General features: G+C 36.3%; 1 protein-coding gene across 9 annotated transcripts in view; it reads left to right on the top strand.

Annotated features, from left to right (window-relative positions):
- Nucleotides 1–18,508, top strand: part of BRD1 (bromodomain containing 1) — a 70,771-nt gene that overhangs the window by 23,725 nt on the left and 28,538 nt on the right. For 6 of the 9 annotated variants that reach the window (XM_040596808.1, XM_040596815.1, XM_040596809.1 and 3 more), the window contains 6 exons: nt 1,386–1,542; nt 7,953–8,084; nt 12,217–12,345; nt 13,145–13,457; nt 14,250–14,510; nt 17,749–18,237. In XM_040596808.1, coding sequence (XP_040452742.1) covers nt 1,386–1,542; nt 7,953–8,084; nt 12,217–12,345; nt 13,145–13,457; nt 14,250–14,510; nt 17,749–18,237 — 1,481 coding nt within the window. The remainder of the gene's footprint in view (nt 1–1,385; nt 1,543–7,952; nt 8,085–12,216; nt 12,346–13,144; nt 13,458–14,249; nt 14,511–17,748; nt 18,238–18,508) is intronic. The other 3 variants (XM_040596812.1, XM_040596813.1, XM_040596814.1) reach the window with 2 other exon arrangements.

Genomic DNA, 18,508 nt, shown 5'->3' on the forward strand with positions numbered 1-18,508 from the left:
GGTATTTAACTACATTTCTTCTGTCACTCACCTAAGAAACTGCTTTATTTCTAATAATAAAAGGGAAAAAGCAGGAAAAGACTACTATGTGTGTATGTTCGTGTTTTGGGGTTTGGGTGTTTCTTGGGTGTTTGGGTTTTTTTTTCCCCCCATTTAAATGCTTTGTGGTAGTGCTCTACAAATCAGACACTTCTTGAATTTAATTTTTCCTATTATGTTATTAAATTTTATTTCTCTGATAGACCTACTAACATTGTAGAGTTTTGCTATGGGCAGTAATATACTGAGTGAAGAATTGACAGATTTCTGTTCATTGATACTATCTTTTCTGTAATTTATACATTCAGCTCGGGGAGATCCTTTCTCTCCAACTTATCCATGCCCTCAAACAAATACAGGTGGTTGGTGCCTTGGGGCATCTTGTGTTAATTTTGCAAGGACTGTCACCTGTGACAAATCCCTGCAATATCATACAAAACCAAAACTTTTTAATTCTACAACCATTAACTTTTTTTTGAAATATTTTGCCTTGATTTCTCACAGAGAGTTGAAGATCTGTTTCAGATAAACTTTTTTTTGGGGGCAAGTTTTGAGAGGTTAGTTTTCATGTGTGTGACTTGGAAATATTAACGTGTCATTATTCAAAAAATAGAGTCAAGATTGTTGTGTGTAATATTTATACAGCACTTTTTAAACAGAGGGTATGTAAACAGTATTTGCATCTCTTAAACAAGGTTGAAGAACATACTACTTATTTAATCAAGATGCTTTGCTTAACTGTATCATCCTCTCTTGCATCTTTTCTGTGTGGACATTTTTATTGTATGTGTGGGGTAAAATCGTAAGTGTTCTGTTTTACATTTTTTGTTTGCTTTATTTACCAAAATTTAATTTTAGTAGGTGAGTCATACAAGCTTTTTGTTTCATGTTTTTATGTGAAAAGTTTGAACATATATTATGTTCAAAATAAATTACTAATTGTGTGTGAAGGTGGTAACAAGTTATCTGCAAACTTTCGTAGGCATTTAGAGCTTTATTTCTGATTGTATTTTCAATAGGAAAATTATGCTGAATAAAGCTTTATTCACAGCCCTAATCTGGGATTGCTCTTGGGATAATGATCATGAAAAAAATTGATACCCTTTAGCTTTATAAAGTACCTGAACATATTTGGTAGAAACCACAGTGTCAAGCAGATGTATTTGATTGTAATGTACTTCTCAGAAATAATTGTACTAAAAAGGATGTCATTGAAAGAAATTAGTAATCTGGTGATCACTGCTGTTATGTTATACATTCATGCATATCTGATGTTTAACTTCCATAGACAAGTACTTTTTATACTTTACTGTGAAAAATACAATCTCAGTTTTTCCATATTTTAGATTAAATAAGATTATGAATCAGGTGGCCATTCAGCGGAAGAAGCAGTTTGTTGAACGAGTTCACAGTTACTGGTTGCTTAAAAGACTGTCTAGGAATGGTGTTCCTCTGTTGAGAAGGCTGCAGTCCAGTTTACAGTCACAAAGAAACACACAACAGGTATGTGATACACTTTTTACTTCTAAGAAGAAATCAGAAAATCTCTATTTTGTAGAGTAAAAAATTAACCAGGAAACAGCACAGAGTAAAAACTTTCTCTTCTTCAAGACTGAGTAAATTCTTTGTCTTATTTATTCTTAAGTAATATGACCTATATTGAAAATCAGACATTATTTAATCCGTTTTAATTTGTGAGGTAGAAAAAAATATTTGTGTGGGTTTTTCTTTCATTTTGCTTAAATGTTTCACAAAAATGCTGTCACCAAAACTATCCTAATACCATTGTTCATTGACTAGTATTGTGTTTGGAACGGACTCAATGTGCTGTGAGTTAGTAAAATAAGAAATAAATTTTGGTTTAAATTCATGGAAAAATGTAAAGCAAATATAATCTTCAATACTTGTAACTAAGAAAATGGGTATTTTTACTTCAGATCCTTATTGCCCATCTTGTTTGGTAATAACAGAACAAAGAACAAGCTGTTGATGAAGTTCAGAGACCCATTTCAACTTTTGGTTTCACTTTTGATGTAGTTAAATTGGATTGTAGACAAGCATAAACATGCTGGTATTTTGTGAAAAGTCAAACTCATCCTAGATAAAATATGTCTAGGTTGGTTAAAGTTGTACGCATTTACCCATCAAAATTGCTGAAAAACAGGAAAATGGTCACTCCAGATGTGTATCAGATTCAGAAAGTGTTACTCTTCTGCTTCCCATTTTTGTAATGTGAACAGCTCTTCAGTGATGTTAGAGGGTCTGGCAGGTCTTTCCTTGTTTTGGTTTCAAGTCACTGGGTGTCTTCGAAAATATTTTAAAAGGTCTTTTTCTGAATCCCATGTATGGATCCATATGTGTAGACCTTGAAACACTGTGAAGCATCATAACATGGAAATTCTTACTGCATCCCAGTTACCTTTTCTAATTGAACTGAAAATGTTGCTGGCAGTGTTCTTTCCATTCTCCAGGTGTTTGATTTCCAGTGAAATTGTTCATGTAAAATAGCCTCTAGGGCTTAAGAATGTATTTGATAATAATTCACTTGTATTAAATTGAGGTTGGTTTTTTTCCTCTTTAAAGCTTAACTATTATTTTTGTTTGAATTGCATTGCTGTTTGCTGATTAAGTCATTAATTGATGTAGTCATAAAAAGACAATTGTCAACACTGCTTCCTAATTATTTGATCTGTCATTTTTGTGTATGTTTTTTTTTCTTAGCTTTTCATGAAAATAATTAATAATTCCCAGAACAATTGAGGTTGGTAGGGACCTCTGGAGGTCATCTGATCCAAATCCACTGCTCAGGCAGGGCCACTTAGAACAGGTTGGCCAGGACCACTTCCAGACGGCTTTTGTGTATCTCCAAGGGTAGAGACTCCACAACCTCTGTGGGCAGCCAGTGCCAGCGCCCTCACAGGAATCAAAAAAAACCAAAAACACAACAAACAAAAATCAAAGAAACAACAAAAAAAACACACACACAAAAAAACCCCAAAACCACCCCCCAAAAAAGTGTTTTCTGATGTTCAGAGGGTCCCTCCTGTTTTTCACTTTGTGCCCCTGGGCTCTTGTCCTGTTACTGGGCACCACTGAAAGGCGCCTGGCTCTGCCTCCCTTGAGGTATTTGTATGGATTGATCACATTTCCCTAGATTGATCACATTTCTCCCCTTAAGCCTTTTCTTCTCCAGGCTGAACAGCCGCAGCGCACTCAGCCTTTCCTCATAGCTGAAATCTCTGATTCTTTTTAGGTGGAATGAAGCGATAGATTCCTTTTAGGTGGAATTAACTTTGAATATAAATTGGCCACTTGTTTGTCTTCCTTTCATTGCTTCTATATTAGTCCATTTTAATACTATTTTTTTGGGTTGTAACTTGTCTAAAATATTTTGTATTCTACTTCTGTTCTTGGATTAATCTTTTAATTCTGTTGGAGAAGTTTCTATTCTGAATGGTGGTGCCTGGCAGTGACCTTATAATAGCTGAAATTAATGTATTCAGATAGTAGACTTTTTTAAAAAAAATGAGCTTGAGTCCTTATAAATAATAAAATCAAGCAAAAAAATCTGGGGCTCATGTGGCATTATAAATCTAGACTATAATTAGTGTCTGAAAAATTATACTTGGTAGTTGGTAGTTCAAAAGTACTTTTCCTATTGAGATGGCATGATGAGACTGCAACATTTCTAAATACTTAAACAGTAACTACCAAGATAATATTACTCTTATAATTGATGTTTTGGTATAATAGAATATGCCTTAGGTAGTGGCTGTTTAAAATCTTTGCCTGTTTGCAGTCCTGTATAAACACTATTTCTTTTCCAATTACAGAAATTAGAAAAAGAAGAAAGTAAGAAAATAATGTCAACATTTTCTAAATTGGAAAATATTTGATTTGTTTATTAAAAATTGAGGCACTTTGAGACTTTATTCTTCAAAGCTAATAATTGAAACTAACTTTGTCCTATGAAAAGAAAAAAGCAAATTTCAGGCAAAGCTGAATATTAAATGATTCCGTTGATGAAAAATGTGTAGCTAGTGCTTCTCGGTGAGTAGCAAGTGTCCAGTATATGACACTGTCTCTTCTCCACAGCATCAATAAGTATTTATAATACCTAGTAAAATAATTGTAACTGCGAAGCATTTGATGCATTAGTCATTTTTGTTACTCGAAGTATAAGCCAAACCATAATGAAGATTTTATTAAAACAGCTGTGGCGTAGCTATTGTGAGAATGCCTCAAAATTTTGGGGATACAGATGGTTATTTTGGTCTAAAAAGGAAAATTCTTTTTACCTTATTTTATGTGAGAGGTCAGAAAGTCGAGAATCCTAAATAGGTTTTCAGTCAGTCAAAGGAATGTAAACACTGATGTAATACAGATTCAGAGGAGATTTTTTTTTCTAAATTATTATTATTATTGTTGTTACTTAAACCAAAAAGAAATGTTATGAGGAATCAAAACCCTGATAATGGCTTCAAGATGTCTAGTGGAAGGTGGTTTTGATCCCTCTAATGTTTGTTTACTAGAACAAATTTGACAGGGGGGGAAGCATTCATGATTTAGAATGACTGCCTAATGAATGTGTTTCAGAGCTCAGTTACGGTGTGCTTTTGAAGGTGACGTTATATCAACTAACAATTCTAAACCAGGCAAGATGATCTTAACTTACATACTACCTCACCATCTGCAGGAGCAAGGAACCCTCTGAAATAATGGTTTATACTATCACTTCTCTCTCTACTTAGAAATTCAGGAAAGATATTGGAAATACTCGAATAAACTTGCATCCCCATTATTTTTTTTTTTTTTCTGTACTTAAAGAATGCTTGAATAAGATGTGAAATTGAAGTGCAGTAACTTCTTGCAGCTGTAATGCAGTTGGTTTAAAACAGCTGTTCAGAGAAATAAAGTGGAAGGTGCAGGTGGCTAAGGACATCTGCACTGAGGATTTCGCTAAGAACACAAGTTGCAACTACTGAATGTTTTTGCCTGATTGGCATACAAGTGCCGGCAGAGAGTTTTAATAAAAATAATTGTATTGGTCAAGGTCCAGTTTCATCACTATAATTCTATTTTTGTTTGGCTCATATTAAATGAGTCCTACAGTCCCTGTAGGGAGTGAGGCTGTGCCCATGTATTCACATCCAGCATAAGGAGTGATCTGTTGGTCCAATCTTCCTGCTAGTATGCAGAGACTGGTAACGTACTCACGGTGGGAGTTGGAGCTGAAGACCAGTTCAATTGATACATGTTCTCTGTGTAGACTTAGCAGTGTTTCCCTCTTTCCTCAACTTCAATAAATTGTGTCAGTTTTAGCTTTTCTAGGTAATATTTAGTGGTCAGCAGGAACTAAGTCAATCAGAAAATACCAGAGAGTTTCTTTCTGTCATCAGCCAGAAGAAACTTCCTGGCTTTGTTATAGAAAGGAAGATTTGGAAGAACTCTTTTACAAGGAAGTTAATAGAAATTGCCTTGTGAGAAAGCTTTTGGGAAAAAAAAATTAAAAAATTGAAAAGAACTCTTTTTATCCAAGTTTATTACTAGTTAGGTATTGGAAACCAGTGCATTGTGCTCTTTTGAGCTTGCCTGGATCTTTTAATGCAATTAAGGTATATGTTGTATGTCAGGTAATAAATATGTTAGGGTAAAGGAGGTTTGTATTAGCTACTACAACCATGTCTGCCAACATTAGTTTGCATAGAAGTGTCAAAAAATTGGAGTCTTGGAGCTATTAATCCCCAAGCGTGAGTGGCATTAAAGAAGGGAGTGTATGTGTGTGCACACAAAAAAAAGGGGGCAAGCAAGGCCCTCTTGATACTTAGGGCCACATGTGCAGATTTACACCTACCTGCTTATTTTATGGAATAAAATTGGTCAAACAAATGATTCAACTAAAAAGATAAGCTTTATTATTTTTTGTTTTTAAGGAAAAGCCAACTATACCTTCATATTTAGCCAAATACTTAAGTTTCTAATGAACTACTGCAAAATCTGCTGTAAAAAAGTAACTGTTTTTTTTCTTTTCTTGCTGTATTTAACTTTCCTGACCCACCCTAAAACTAGTGTGGTTTTGTTGACTTGGCTTTCAGACAGGATTGCTTCCCCAGTTTCTTGAACTATGCAATTACATAGGACAAAATGGCTGCAAGCAAAGGGAGGACAAGCCTTCCACTTTTAGCAATAGCCATAACTTCATTTTAGATCTGAAAAAACAGTAAAACTATGGAAAAATTTTGTAGCTATGTCAGTGAACAGTTAGGTTGTTTTTCCACATATGGGATCTGTACTCAAAGATGAAGGGGTGTAGGAGAGCAGCAGTTAGTGGCTGTGTAGACTTTGTAATTCACTGAGTCTGAGAATTTTAAGGAATTGAAAATGTGCTTATTAATTTTTTTTGTTTATTTCAGAATCTACTTTGAACTATTCTGACCCTCAACAGTTAAATGGTTGTGTCTTAAAACTTAACTCGTTAAAAGAAACTGTAACTGTCAGTAGTAATAGTCATTAGGAAAGGGAACTAGAAGTTTCTAGCTACAATTTTTTATCTTTTTTTTTTCCTGTGGTTCCCCCCCCCCCCCCAAAAAAAAAAAGAGGAACAAACAGTTGATTCCAGATTCTTGTATTGTAATACAGAGATAGTTGATAGTTAACGATTTTCAACTTCAGTGAAGTCAGATCTGAATTAAATTAACTTCCACAAATACTTGCCTTTGCGTTCACAAAATGTATAAAGCAGTAGAACGTGATGCAGATCATAGAATCGTAGCACTTGCAAATCTGTTAGATATTTTTTTGAATTGCCAGGTTTTACAGTTCTGTGTTCAGAACCTTCTGTCTGAAAAATTGCACAAGCTTCCTTTACAGGACCTATGATACTTTTAAAATTATCCTTCTGTTTGGAAGGTTTTTGCTTTGAATGTAACAGTTTGCAATGTTGGTTATTGTTCATTTGCCTGGCCAGTTTTCTTTATTCCTTTGTCTTCTATTTTTTTATAACTTACTAAATGTATTGTTTGTTTTAGTTTAAAAAAACCCACCCATGATTACTTATAAAGTGTTTGTTGGATTATGATAGTTACAGGGAAGCGTACAAAGTTTTGGATCTGTTTCTGAGATTCTTTCAAAAAATACTCATTTTAAATGCAATAATTTTCCAAAGCAAATGTTTCTTTTGTGTATTTGGTACTAATATTAGGACTTCTGCTTTCTTATGGCCTTGTTTCTGGTGAATTACCAATACCATTTGAATACTATAGGTAGTATTACAATATCCTTTTTTATGTAAAAAAAATAAAAACAAACAAGAAAGGCTGTTTTCTGTACGTACATATCAAACTAAGTACTTGCGGTATTTAAACACTACTTCTTCCTAAAATGTGTGAATTAAATTCCTCCATTCACCGCAAGATTGTATTACTGCATTACCCATTTGCAGTGCCATTTGAAGTTACTATATTATTTAAGCAATTGCTTTTCATTTCCTGTCCTCAGAAGTCCTAATGATTTTGTTCTGTTAAAACATGTGTCCTAATTGTGCTGGGTGCGGGGGGAGGTGTGCTGTGTTGAGCATAACAAAATTTTTTTTCTGCCAGGCTTCAGTCTCTGAAGAAGCTGATGATGTTCACCTGTTTTGGATTTTGATGTGAAAATACCAAACCTTATTTTGTGACTTATTACACCGCTAGGTTGCTGTTTTCTATATTACTTTTTCTGATGTAAATAGCCTTCACTATAGGATTGCTTTCCAGTTTATAGATTTTTGTTTTCAGCTAGAAGGTCGAGAAACTCTAGAAGTACTCTGACCAGTAGTTTCTCCTTGCCTGTGAATACATTCTGTAGTCGCATAAAACCAGCTTATAAAAAGAGGTTAGTGGCTTTAATTTCATAAAAACCTTTTGTTTTTTTAGAGAGAAGATGATGAAGAAATGCAAGCCTTAAAAGAGAAATTGAAGTACTGGCAAAGGCTGCGCCATGATCTTGAAAGAGCACGTTTGTTGATCGAACTTATACGTAAGCGTGAAAAGTTAAAAAGAGAACAGGTAAATGGACCACCTTTTAATTTGGTGAAACTTCTCTGAAGGAAAGATAGTTTAAGTATTTTCACACAGAGTTTTTGCAATAGGAAGACTGCAGAGTTTGTCTTTTAACCCTCATGTAGGATCAAAAAATATATGTGCATGCGCGCCTCATATATGAAGTTAATGTGGAATCGTAGAATGCTTTGAGTTTGAAGGGACCATTACAGGTCATCTAATCCAACCCCTGCAATGAGCAGGGACCAAGTAGATCAGGTTGCTCAGAGTCCCGTCCAGCCTGAATGTTTTCAGGGATGGGGCATCTACCACTTCTCTGGGCAACCCGTCCCAGTAATTCACCACCCTCACTGTAAAAAATGTCATCCTTAAATCTAGTCTGAATATCTACTCTCTTCTAGTTTAAAACTATTACTGCTTGTGGTGTTGCAACAGACCTGACTAAAAAGTCTGTCCCCATCTTTCTTGTAAGCCCTCTTTAAGTATTTAAAAACCACAGTAAGGTTTGCCCGGAGCCTTCTCTTCTCCAGGCTGAACAAGTGCAACTCTCTCAGCCTGTCTTCATAGGAGAGGTGTTCCATCCCTCTGATCATTTTTGTGACCCTCCTCTGGACCCAGTTGAACCTGTCCATGTCTTTCCTGTGCTGCGGACCCCAGAGCTGAAGGCAGTACTCCAGGTGGGGTCTCATGAGAGCTGAGTAGAGGGGGAGAATCACCTCTCTCAACCTGCTGGCCATGCTTGTTTTGATGCAGCTGAGCATACGGTTGGCCTTCTGGGCTGCAAGTGCACATTGCTGGCCCATGTTCAACTTTTCATCCATCAGTACCCCCAAGTCTCCTCAGGGCTGTTCTCAATCCCTGCATCCCTTAAGCTGTATTGGTACTGGGGGTTGCCCTAATTTAGGTGCAGGACCTTGCATTTGGCCTTCTTGAACCTTATGAGGTTCACATGGGTCCACTTCTTGGGTTTGTCCAGGTCCCTCTGGATGGGATCCTATCACTCAGGCGTGTCAACTGTACAAGTCTGCTTGGTGTTGTCTGCAGATTTGCTGGGAGTGCACTTGATCCCACTGCCCATGTCATTGATGAAGATATTAAACTGTACTGGTCCCAGTACAGACCACTAAAGGACACCGCTTGCACTGATCTTCCTTTGGACATTGAGCCATTGATTACTGCTCTCTGGATGTTCCTTATCCACCAAATTGTCAGTCCATCAAATCCATATCTCTCCAATTTAGGGAGAAGGATGTTGTGGGTGACCGTGTCAAAGGCCTTGCAGAAGTCCAGATAGATGCCATCTGTAGCTCTTCCCTTGTCCACAGGTGTGGTCACTCCACCATAGAAGGCTGCTAGTTTGTTCAGGCAAGATTTGCCCTTGAAGCCATGCTGTCTGTCCCAAATAACCTCCCTGTCCTCCATGTGCCTTAGCATAGCTTCTATAAGGATCTGTTCCATGATCTTCCCAGGCACAGAGGTGAGGCTGACAGGTTGGTAGTTCCCACGGTCCTTCTTTCTATGCTTTTTTAAAATGGGTGCAGTGTTTCCCTTTTTCCAGTCATCAGGGACTTCACCTGACTGCCAGGACTTTTCAAATATCATGGAGAGTGGCTTGACAACTTGCATCAGCCAGTTCCTTCCGGACTCTGGGATTCATCTTGTCGGGTCCCATAGGTTTATATACGTTCAGGTTCCTCAGGTGGTCATGAACCTGATCTTTAGTGGGAGGGACTTTGCTCCCCCAGTCCACATCTTGTGGTCCGTCTACTCATGAGGTGTGGGCAGAGGTTGCCAGTGAAGACTGAGGCAAAAAAGTTGTTGAGTACCTCAGCCTTCTCTTCATCCATTGTTACGTTCGCCAGTCATGTTCATTGCAGGGGGTATGCTTTCTTTGACCTTCCTTGTCTGGCTGACTTATCTTTAGAAGTCCTTCTTACCACTCTTTTTGTCCCTTGCCAAGTTCAGCTCCACCCATGCTTTGGCCTTCCTGATCCCATCTGTACATAACTGGGCAGTGTCCTTATACTCTTCCCAGGATACCTGTTCCTGCTTGCAGTGCCTGTGCATTTCCTTCTTGCCCTTTAGTGGGACCAGCAGGTCTTGACTTGCTTGTTCTGGTCTCTTAACTTCCTTTCCTGATTTCTTACACCTAGGGATCATGAGCTCTTGCACTTTATGGAAAATGTCCTTAAAGATCTGTCAGCTCTGTTCTGTTCCTTGTCCTTGAGGACAGTTTCCCAGGGGTTTCTATTGACTAACTTCTTGAACAGCTGGAGGTTTGCTTTCCTAAAATTCAGGGTCCTGACTTCACTCTTCACCTGACCCATATCTGTCAGGGCTGTGAACTCCACCAGTGCCTGATCACTGCAGCCCAGGCTGCCTCCAGTCCCGATGTCTCCAGTTGGCTCACTTGTGGTGGTGACTTAACAGATCCAGTACTTCATCCCCTCTGGCCAGGCTGTGTATTACCTGGCCTAAGAAGTTATCCTTAATGGACTCCAGGAGTCTCCTGGATTGGCTACAGCTCACTGTACTACTTTTCCAGCAGATGTTGGGATGGTTGAAGTCCCCCAGAGTGATGAGAGCCTGTGAGCCTGATGCCTCCTCTAGCTGGGATAAGAAGGCTTTGTCGATAGGCTCCCTGTGAGCAGGCAGCCTGTAGTGAGCACCAGCCACAAGGTTCCCTTTGCCTTGAACTCTTAATTCTTACCCATAAGCTTTCAACCTGCTCATGGCTATTCTTCAGAGACAGCTTTTTCACAGTCTGTCTAGCTCTTGATGTAGAGGGTGACCCTTCTGTCCCTCCTTCCTTGGCTGTCCCTTCTGAACAGCCTTCAGCCGTTGATAACCACTCTGCAGTCATGGGATTTGTCCCACCAAGTTTCACTGATGGCAACTGGGTCATAGCTTTCTAGCAGCACAGTGGACTCCAGCTCTTCTTGTTTGTTGCCCATGCTGCGTGCGTTGGTGTAGAGAAATTATTTAACAATCCATTTTGTTAGACTAGTAGAGACAATTGGTTTCTGAAGAACTGTAGAAATTTTGGTCTCTACAAGCTTTCCCAATACATGTGCCTATACTGAGTAGCACTTTTATTCTTCTGTCACCAAAAAATAAAGCTGCATCTGAGTCCTACAAGACTAAGAGTTAACATTGCTGAGAGAAGAGATTTGATGAAGTGGTAATGCCGAAAGATAGCATTTGATATGAAAACCTCGAAAGCAAAATGTTTGCACTTAAGAGTCTTTGTCCTTATCTATAAAAGCACTATTCCATTTTTACTTTTTGCAAGCTGTGAACGTTGATTGCAAGCTTACATAGTTTGTAATTCTTGAGCGCTTTCTGGAATTTTCATGCATCATTCCTGTACATTTACATATCACTTCCAATACATATGTATTTTATGTGTGTACGTGCATCTGTACTTTTTTTATTATATGTATACACACACCCCATTAATGTGTCATTAAGAATTTATTTTTGCCATAATGACACTGTTCAAATGTTGATAAATCCTTTTAAATGGCCTGAAAATAAAACTATAGAGGACTTGTAATATTGCTAAAAATAATGAAAATTCTGAAGGATGATCAAGTACTTGAATACGTTGTTGATTCTGTTTTTTTTAAATTTTTGTCTTGGAATTTACAGTAAACATTGTTTTTAAAATTACTTTTTGTTTTGGCCTTAGGTAGCCTGTAAATGTTCATCGGTTTCTCTTTTTACACTTTGAACATGGCAATACAACGGAAATTTAATTTTAAACATGTTAACTTCAAATTGTTGGTCATGTTTTCAAATTGTTGGCAAAGTGTGAAGCTGTTATGTAACATCTTTTCAAAGAAAAATACAGTTAAAAAAATGGAAAATAATTCATAGATAAAATACAAATTTGAGTTCTGAGAAGCTGGAGTTGAAGTCGAGTCTACAATGAGGGGATGAGAATGACTTTTCTTATAAAGTCAACAGCTGAAAATGTTTGTCAGACAAATGCCAACTGATGATATTGAAAGTAGCATTAAACTTAAATACATTTATATTGTGTTCCATGTCTAAAGTACTTCGCTATTGCTGCAAAACAACTTTAAAAGGGTATCTTAATGAAAAATGCTCTGTTGGATAATTATTACTACTTTAGGTCAAGATTGAGCAGGTTGCTATGGAACTGCAGCTTACTCCATTCACTGTACTTCTGCGATCAGTTCTGGACCAGCTGCAGGAAAAGGATTCTGCTCGTATATTTGCTCAGCCAGTGAACCTTAAAGAGGTATGTTTTGTTTCCTTATGTTTAGATATGACTTGGTGGCCCTTGACTACAAGAAAGAAATTATTGCATGCAGAGTTGGGAGCAATGTTAACTTCTAATCTCTATTCTGATAATTTACATTATGAGTTATGACTTGCTGCTACGAAAGTCTATGCTTATATACCAAAATAACTTCTAGGAAATACTTGTACAGAATGACATGGGTACATATTGATCTTTTGCAATAAGATTATTTGATATAGCAAACTCAAAGGGTGCCTGAAAAATTGAATGTAGATACTGTGTTCTTACTTGCAGGTGATACTTGTTTTCATTCACCGGGAAACTAGATACAGAGTGTCTGTGCATATGTGCATATGCCCATATACAACACACGTGTATAAATAATATGTAAACATGCATGCCTATATACATTGTATATATGTGTACATTTGCTACATACACATGTCTATATTATACATACGTACACATATGTATAAACATATTTCTAAGTAAGCATATGCATAAATACATGTATAACGTGTATATAAAACCACAGAATTCTAAAATCATGTAGTTTCAGCATCTATTAGCAGAGCTCCAGCTTGTTGCCCAAGATGCAGGGTCTTGTAATACGTGAAGTTCTGTTGCCATGCAAATGTTTGCAATATCAAGATGTGCAATTCTAAGCTACATCTTAAAGTTCTTGATTTGAGTTGTTACAAAAGATGTTTAAAAATGTGGATCAGTTAATAGCTACTGTTATTTTGTCTGTAATAAGATAATTTTACCCATATTTGTTTTAAATATTTATTCAAAGGTTCCAGACTATTTGGATCATATTAAACATCCTATGGATTTCTCTACCATGCGAAAACGGTTAGATGCTCAAGGCTATAAAAACCTCAGTGAGTTTGAAGAAGACTTCAATCTTATCATAGATAACTGTATGAAATACAATGCAAAAGATACAATATTCTATAGAGCTGCAGTGCGGTTAAGAGATCAAGGAGGTGTAGTTCTCAGGCAAGCTAGGCGAGATGCTGAAGGAATCGGTTATAATAATGAAACTGGAATGCACTTACCTGAACGGCCTAAACTTGAGTCACCCCAGCCTTTCTCTTGGGAAGATGGTAAGATGTTTTTCAATTACTTTTAAAAGTTGCTTTTTTTCCGTTACATACAGGGTGTACATTCCATACAAATGTTGTAAGATTGTTGCTGTTCAGTTTGCTAAGTGTTCACACCCCTCTGCTTAAAAACATTGCTTGAAAGGTTCAAGTGTTTCTATTCTACTACATCTGTCGCTAGAAAACAGTGTTATCCAGATTTTGATGCTGACAATGCCAGAACCTAATTTAACAAGATACATGAAAAAGGTTTTTAAATAGAGTGCTTTTTCACATGATTGTATGTGCTTTAAAGTCATGGAAAATGGCTACCAGTGCATGTAAACTTAAGCACATTCTTAAATAACGTACTGAATTAAAAAATCAAGTACGCTTGTAATACTAGGAATTAAAATTACTTCTGACACAGACATCAGTTTTATGAGGTTTTGGCAGTGAGGGACAGTAATTAACATGTTTCTTTTATAACCGTAATTTTGCCCATCTCTTTGACAAGAAGGAAATCATCTATTAGGGGGAGAAGAATTAATTAGTCTTCCTTCTGACCTTTTAATTCTTTGCTCTGCTACTTAGTTTTCTTGTTCAAAATGCTGATCAAGAAGAATAATAATTATATAGTAGGAATTCATTTAAACATTTCTTCACTGGTAACGGTGAAGCTACTAAGACTTTAAGTAGCTATTTGATGATATTTTTTAATTCTGGCAAGTGAATTTTATTCTTTTTTTCCTCCTGTTGGTGGTGGTATTCTGGGAAACACTAACACGTTTTCAATTATACATGTTTTGACTTCAGTGGATAGGTTACTGAATCCTGCAAACAGGGCGCATATGTCCTTGGAAGAACAGCTGAGAGAGTTGCTAGAAAAACTGGATCTCACCTGTGCAATGAAATCCAGTGGGTCAAGGAGCAAAAGAGCAAAGCTGTTAAAGAAAGAAATCAGCATTATTCGCAACAAACTAAGTCAGCAACACAACCAAGCTCCTCAAATAGAATCAGGTATTGGAAGTTTTGAAGAAGAAAGTGCAGCATTAGAACAAGATGGAGAAGAAGAAGGTAAGATTTTAAACCATGTTTAAATCAGTACTGTTCCAAATGTCTTCAGTCAGGTGCTTTAATCATGTGAATTAAAGAATTGTTTTACTATGAATATTATTTAATTTTTAAATGGATAAAATAGCCACTTAATCACAACAAATGTTTTCAGAATATGAGAATGATCTTAAACAAAACCGCCCTCCATTATTTTTCAGTTATAGCAAGGTTTTTTAATAATTGAGGTGTTAAGAATTGAAAATACAGAAAATTGTACAAAAAGGAATCAAATGCCTGAGTGGAAAACACGCTTTTGGAAATACACTTAAATGCCTAAAATATGTATTAGGGATCATGTGAGCCTAGCTCAGTGGTGCTGAAGACTCTGGCTTTTTTACTATCTTTTATAGCTTTTTGGTTTTTTATTCTCTACTCCAGACTCTGGGGAGGGGGGAGGGTAGGTTTTGGTTGGGGTTTTATTTATTTTAAAATAAACCTAACTATTGATAGGATTTAACAAACTTCACATTGTAGAATCAAGTCATCTGTATCTAACCAGCCTTTCCCCTTGAGCTTCTCTTACTCCTCAAAACATTGGTCTTGGGACTGCATGTGCTTTTGGCAAATTCCCATTGATTTCAGTGAGAGCACTAACTTTATATTTTAGTTGAATATCATATTTGCATTTTTAGCTTTTAAATCAGTTACTGAGGTCCGTATTGCTCATTTTTAAATTATGCAAAGAAAACCTAGTCTCTCTTAAAAAAAAAAAAGCTATCTTGACTTTCTTTCGCCGTCAGCTCTTCTCTAAAAAGCTAACTTGTGCTTTAGGAGAGTTAAAGAGATGTTTCATTTTGAGTAAATGCATTAAATGGGAGGAGGAAAAAGCTTAAGGGAAAGTGGAAGCATGGTAATAAACAAAGCAGTTTGTGTCTGGTGCAGCTTGTTGCTATCAGAGTTTTTGAAAGGTAAAGTTATTAAAATGACTGTCTTTAACTGCCATTCAAACAGCAGCTTGGTGTTTTAATTCTTATTCATTCAAACAAGTTATATGTTTGAAATTTGAACAACAGTAGAAACAGTGTACATGAATCAGCATGCTTATCTTGCTCTGAGGCTGTTAAGTATTCTTAAAACATTTAATGATTTTTTTTAAATTTTATTTAATCTTCAAATGTTGATGCTACTGAATATAGTTCTTCAGGAATGTAGTTTCTGGCAGATAATGAATACGTTTAACTTGTAGCTTAACATTTTTATGACACAGTCTTTCACTGCAGCTGCTGTCCAAAACAGTCCAAAAATGAGTAGTAGCTGGTTTGTTGTATTTACAGTGTGCTTTTTTAAAAAAAGCATAATGAAGAGCATGATCCGGAGTTGATTGGCTTTGTTGTTACAGTTCTGATTTAGTGAAGACTAATAGTCAGTAGTTCAAATTTCAATTCTGAAATGGAAGGTTCTTAGAGGAGTGAAGAAAACAAATTGCCAAAAAGAAAGATGAGGGAAGTAGCAGAATCCGTGCCCAGGATCTCTATAGGAGCTGATTTTAGAAGAGCTGTAGATTACTCCCTTGTAATTCTGTTTTCACTTTCTGATCATGTGAAGAATATAGTGCCAGAATAACCCCATGACATTTAGGTTTTAGTCTCTAAATAGTTCTCAAGTGTTCTTCTGTGCTTAAATCTTTTTGTGACTATTTTGTAATTAATTGTAAGGAAATCAGAATTTGTTCACAAAGAACAGTCACCTTGGACATTCTAAACTATAGGCTTTTTAAATTGGTAGTACTTTAAATGTGCTTATCTGATCGTAATTTTCATTCTAAATGTCTTCCTGAAATACTGAAATACTAATTCTAGTGCTTGTGTGCCTTCAAAGGATGTGAGCATAATGACACTTTATTTTAAAAATATATTTTTAATGTGAACTCTGCTGTTGTTTGATTAAAACAATGGGGCAGAGATTTTTCTGCACTTAGAAGTCATTGATTTCCAAGTAAGCATTGCTGAGCCAAAACCAAAACAACATAGGGTTAATATTTAATCCACTACAGATAAAGGGCTTGAACCCTTGAGTTGTTAACACCTTTTTTCCAGGTGACATAGAAAAATTAACTAAATTTTAAAACTTCATGAGATAGCATAAATATTACACTGGTCTCATACAGTTACTCTAGAGTAAGCATCTTCTTTCTTCTTAATTTAAAAGTTTATTTTGGAAGCTAGGAAGAAGGTTTTAATATCTTTTGAGTTGGACACTTGTGGGTTAGGAAATCCTTCTATTTGGGAATGCTGCAACAGTAGAATGTTTATTTTCTTCCCTGTCACTTGGGATATAAAACTGAAACTAGTTTTGTATGGTCACAGTTATATCTCCGTTGTCTCTTCCCAGCATGGCATTACTGGAATTGACTGGGACATGATCGTGTTAGGGGGAGAGAGAAGAATTAAAAACCCAACCAAACGAAAAACCAAAACCCCAAACAAAAAAAAAAAGCAAAAAAACAAACCCACCCAAAACAAACCACAAAGAAGAAGGAAGAAAAAATGGTAGAGGGTGGTTTTTCTGATTTTTCCTATCAAGTCTACATTGAGAAGTGTGTATTTGCCAACTAGTGGCTAATCAAGCTGCAGGACTTCAGAGATGGTTGTTGGCTCTTTTTCCTCCCCTTAAGGAAATATAAAAGGTTCCACAGCTGTAAAACAGCTTTGCAAATCTTGCCTTTCTGTAAATTTTATACCACGTTTTAGGTCACTCTAGTAAATCAGGTTACAAATACTTTTTTTTTTTCTTTTTATGCTTCTGTGATAAAATTTGTCTTAGGCAGGTAAGGTAACTATTGATAAGGTGAAATAGTTAAAAATGTATATTATCAACAGTTTTTCTTGAATGGCAGTGTAATTGCATTTAACAGATAATCATCCACCACCCCAATTTTATATTTAAAAAAATGGATTGATTTTTTTTTTTTTAGTTAATTAAACTAACATAACTGCATGAGAAGTAAAAAGTTTTTCTAGGTGTAAATTGTTAACACCAGTTGTAAACACCTACTTTTCTATCCCTGTTACATTCCCAGTATAAAAGTAGGAACTACTAACTAGGACAGATTGTTGCTAGACAAGGTTTGTTTTTAAAATGTTATGCTTTGTTTCCAAACAGAAATTTATTTGGTGGGCTGCACATTTATAGTGAGTTTTATAATAGACTTTATAACTACAGGTTTTCAAAAATCACACTCTATTTATAATTTTTTCAGGAGATAAATCTCCCCCTAAACTTGAACCATCAGATGCATTACCTCTTCCTTCAAACTTGGAGACTAATTCAGAACCACCAACCCTCAAACCAGTAGAACTCAATCCAGAGCAGAGTAAGCTTTACAAAAGAGTAAAATTTGATAATGAATTATATAGCACTTCCATTCAGAAAGAAATAAATGGACACACTCCAGAACACTTACTTGACAGTAATCTCAATGAGTCGACTGTTTCTGCTGTAGCTGAGTCATCAACTGATGTAAACAGACGTACATCCATTCTCTTCTGCAAATCGAAAAGTATAAGCCCCCAAAAGTCTGCAAAGAACACTGAAACCCAGCCAACTTCTCCACAGCTAGGGACCAAAACCTTTTTGTCTGTAGTCCTTCCAAGGTTGGAGACACTTCTGCACCCAAGGAAAAGATCAAGGAGTGCATGTGGAGATTCTGAGGTTGATGATGAGTCCCCTGTAAAGCGCTTGGATACAGGTAAATGTTACAAAACTTATTTGAATGGATGCATCTCGAAAGTTAACATACCTGATAATTTTTTGACATACATGTAATTGGTAATCTTCACATTTTAGCACTCGGAACAGTTTTTCCTTACATTTGAGTAGTTACAGTTTGGAAAATTAATTTGTGTTTGCCCTATGTAGTTAGACCTGAACCAAGTTTTACTTTTTTCACTTAGCAGTGGAATCTTTGAATTTACATGTGTGGGTAGGTGCCTTTTTTTTTTTTTTTTTTTTTAAGGCAG

Source organism: Falco naumanni, chromosome 5, assembly GCF_017639655.2.
Source record: "Falco naumanni isolate bFalNau1 chromosome 5, bFalNau1.pat, whole genome shotgun sequence".
In the NCBI taxonomy this organism is placed as follows: Eukaryota; Metazoa; Chordata; class Aves; order Falconiformes; family Falconidae; genus Falco; species Falco naumanni.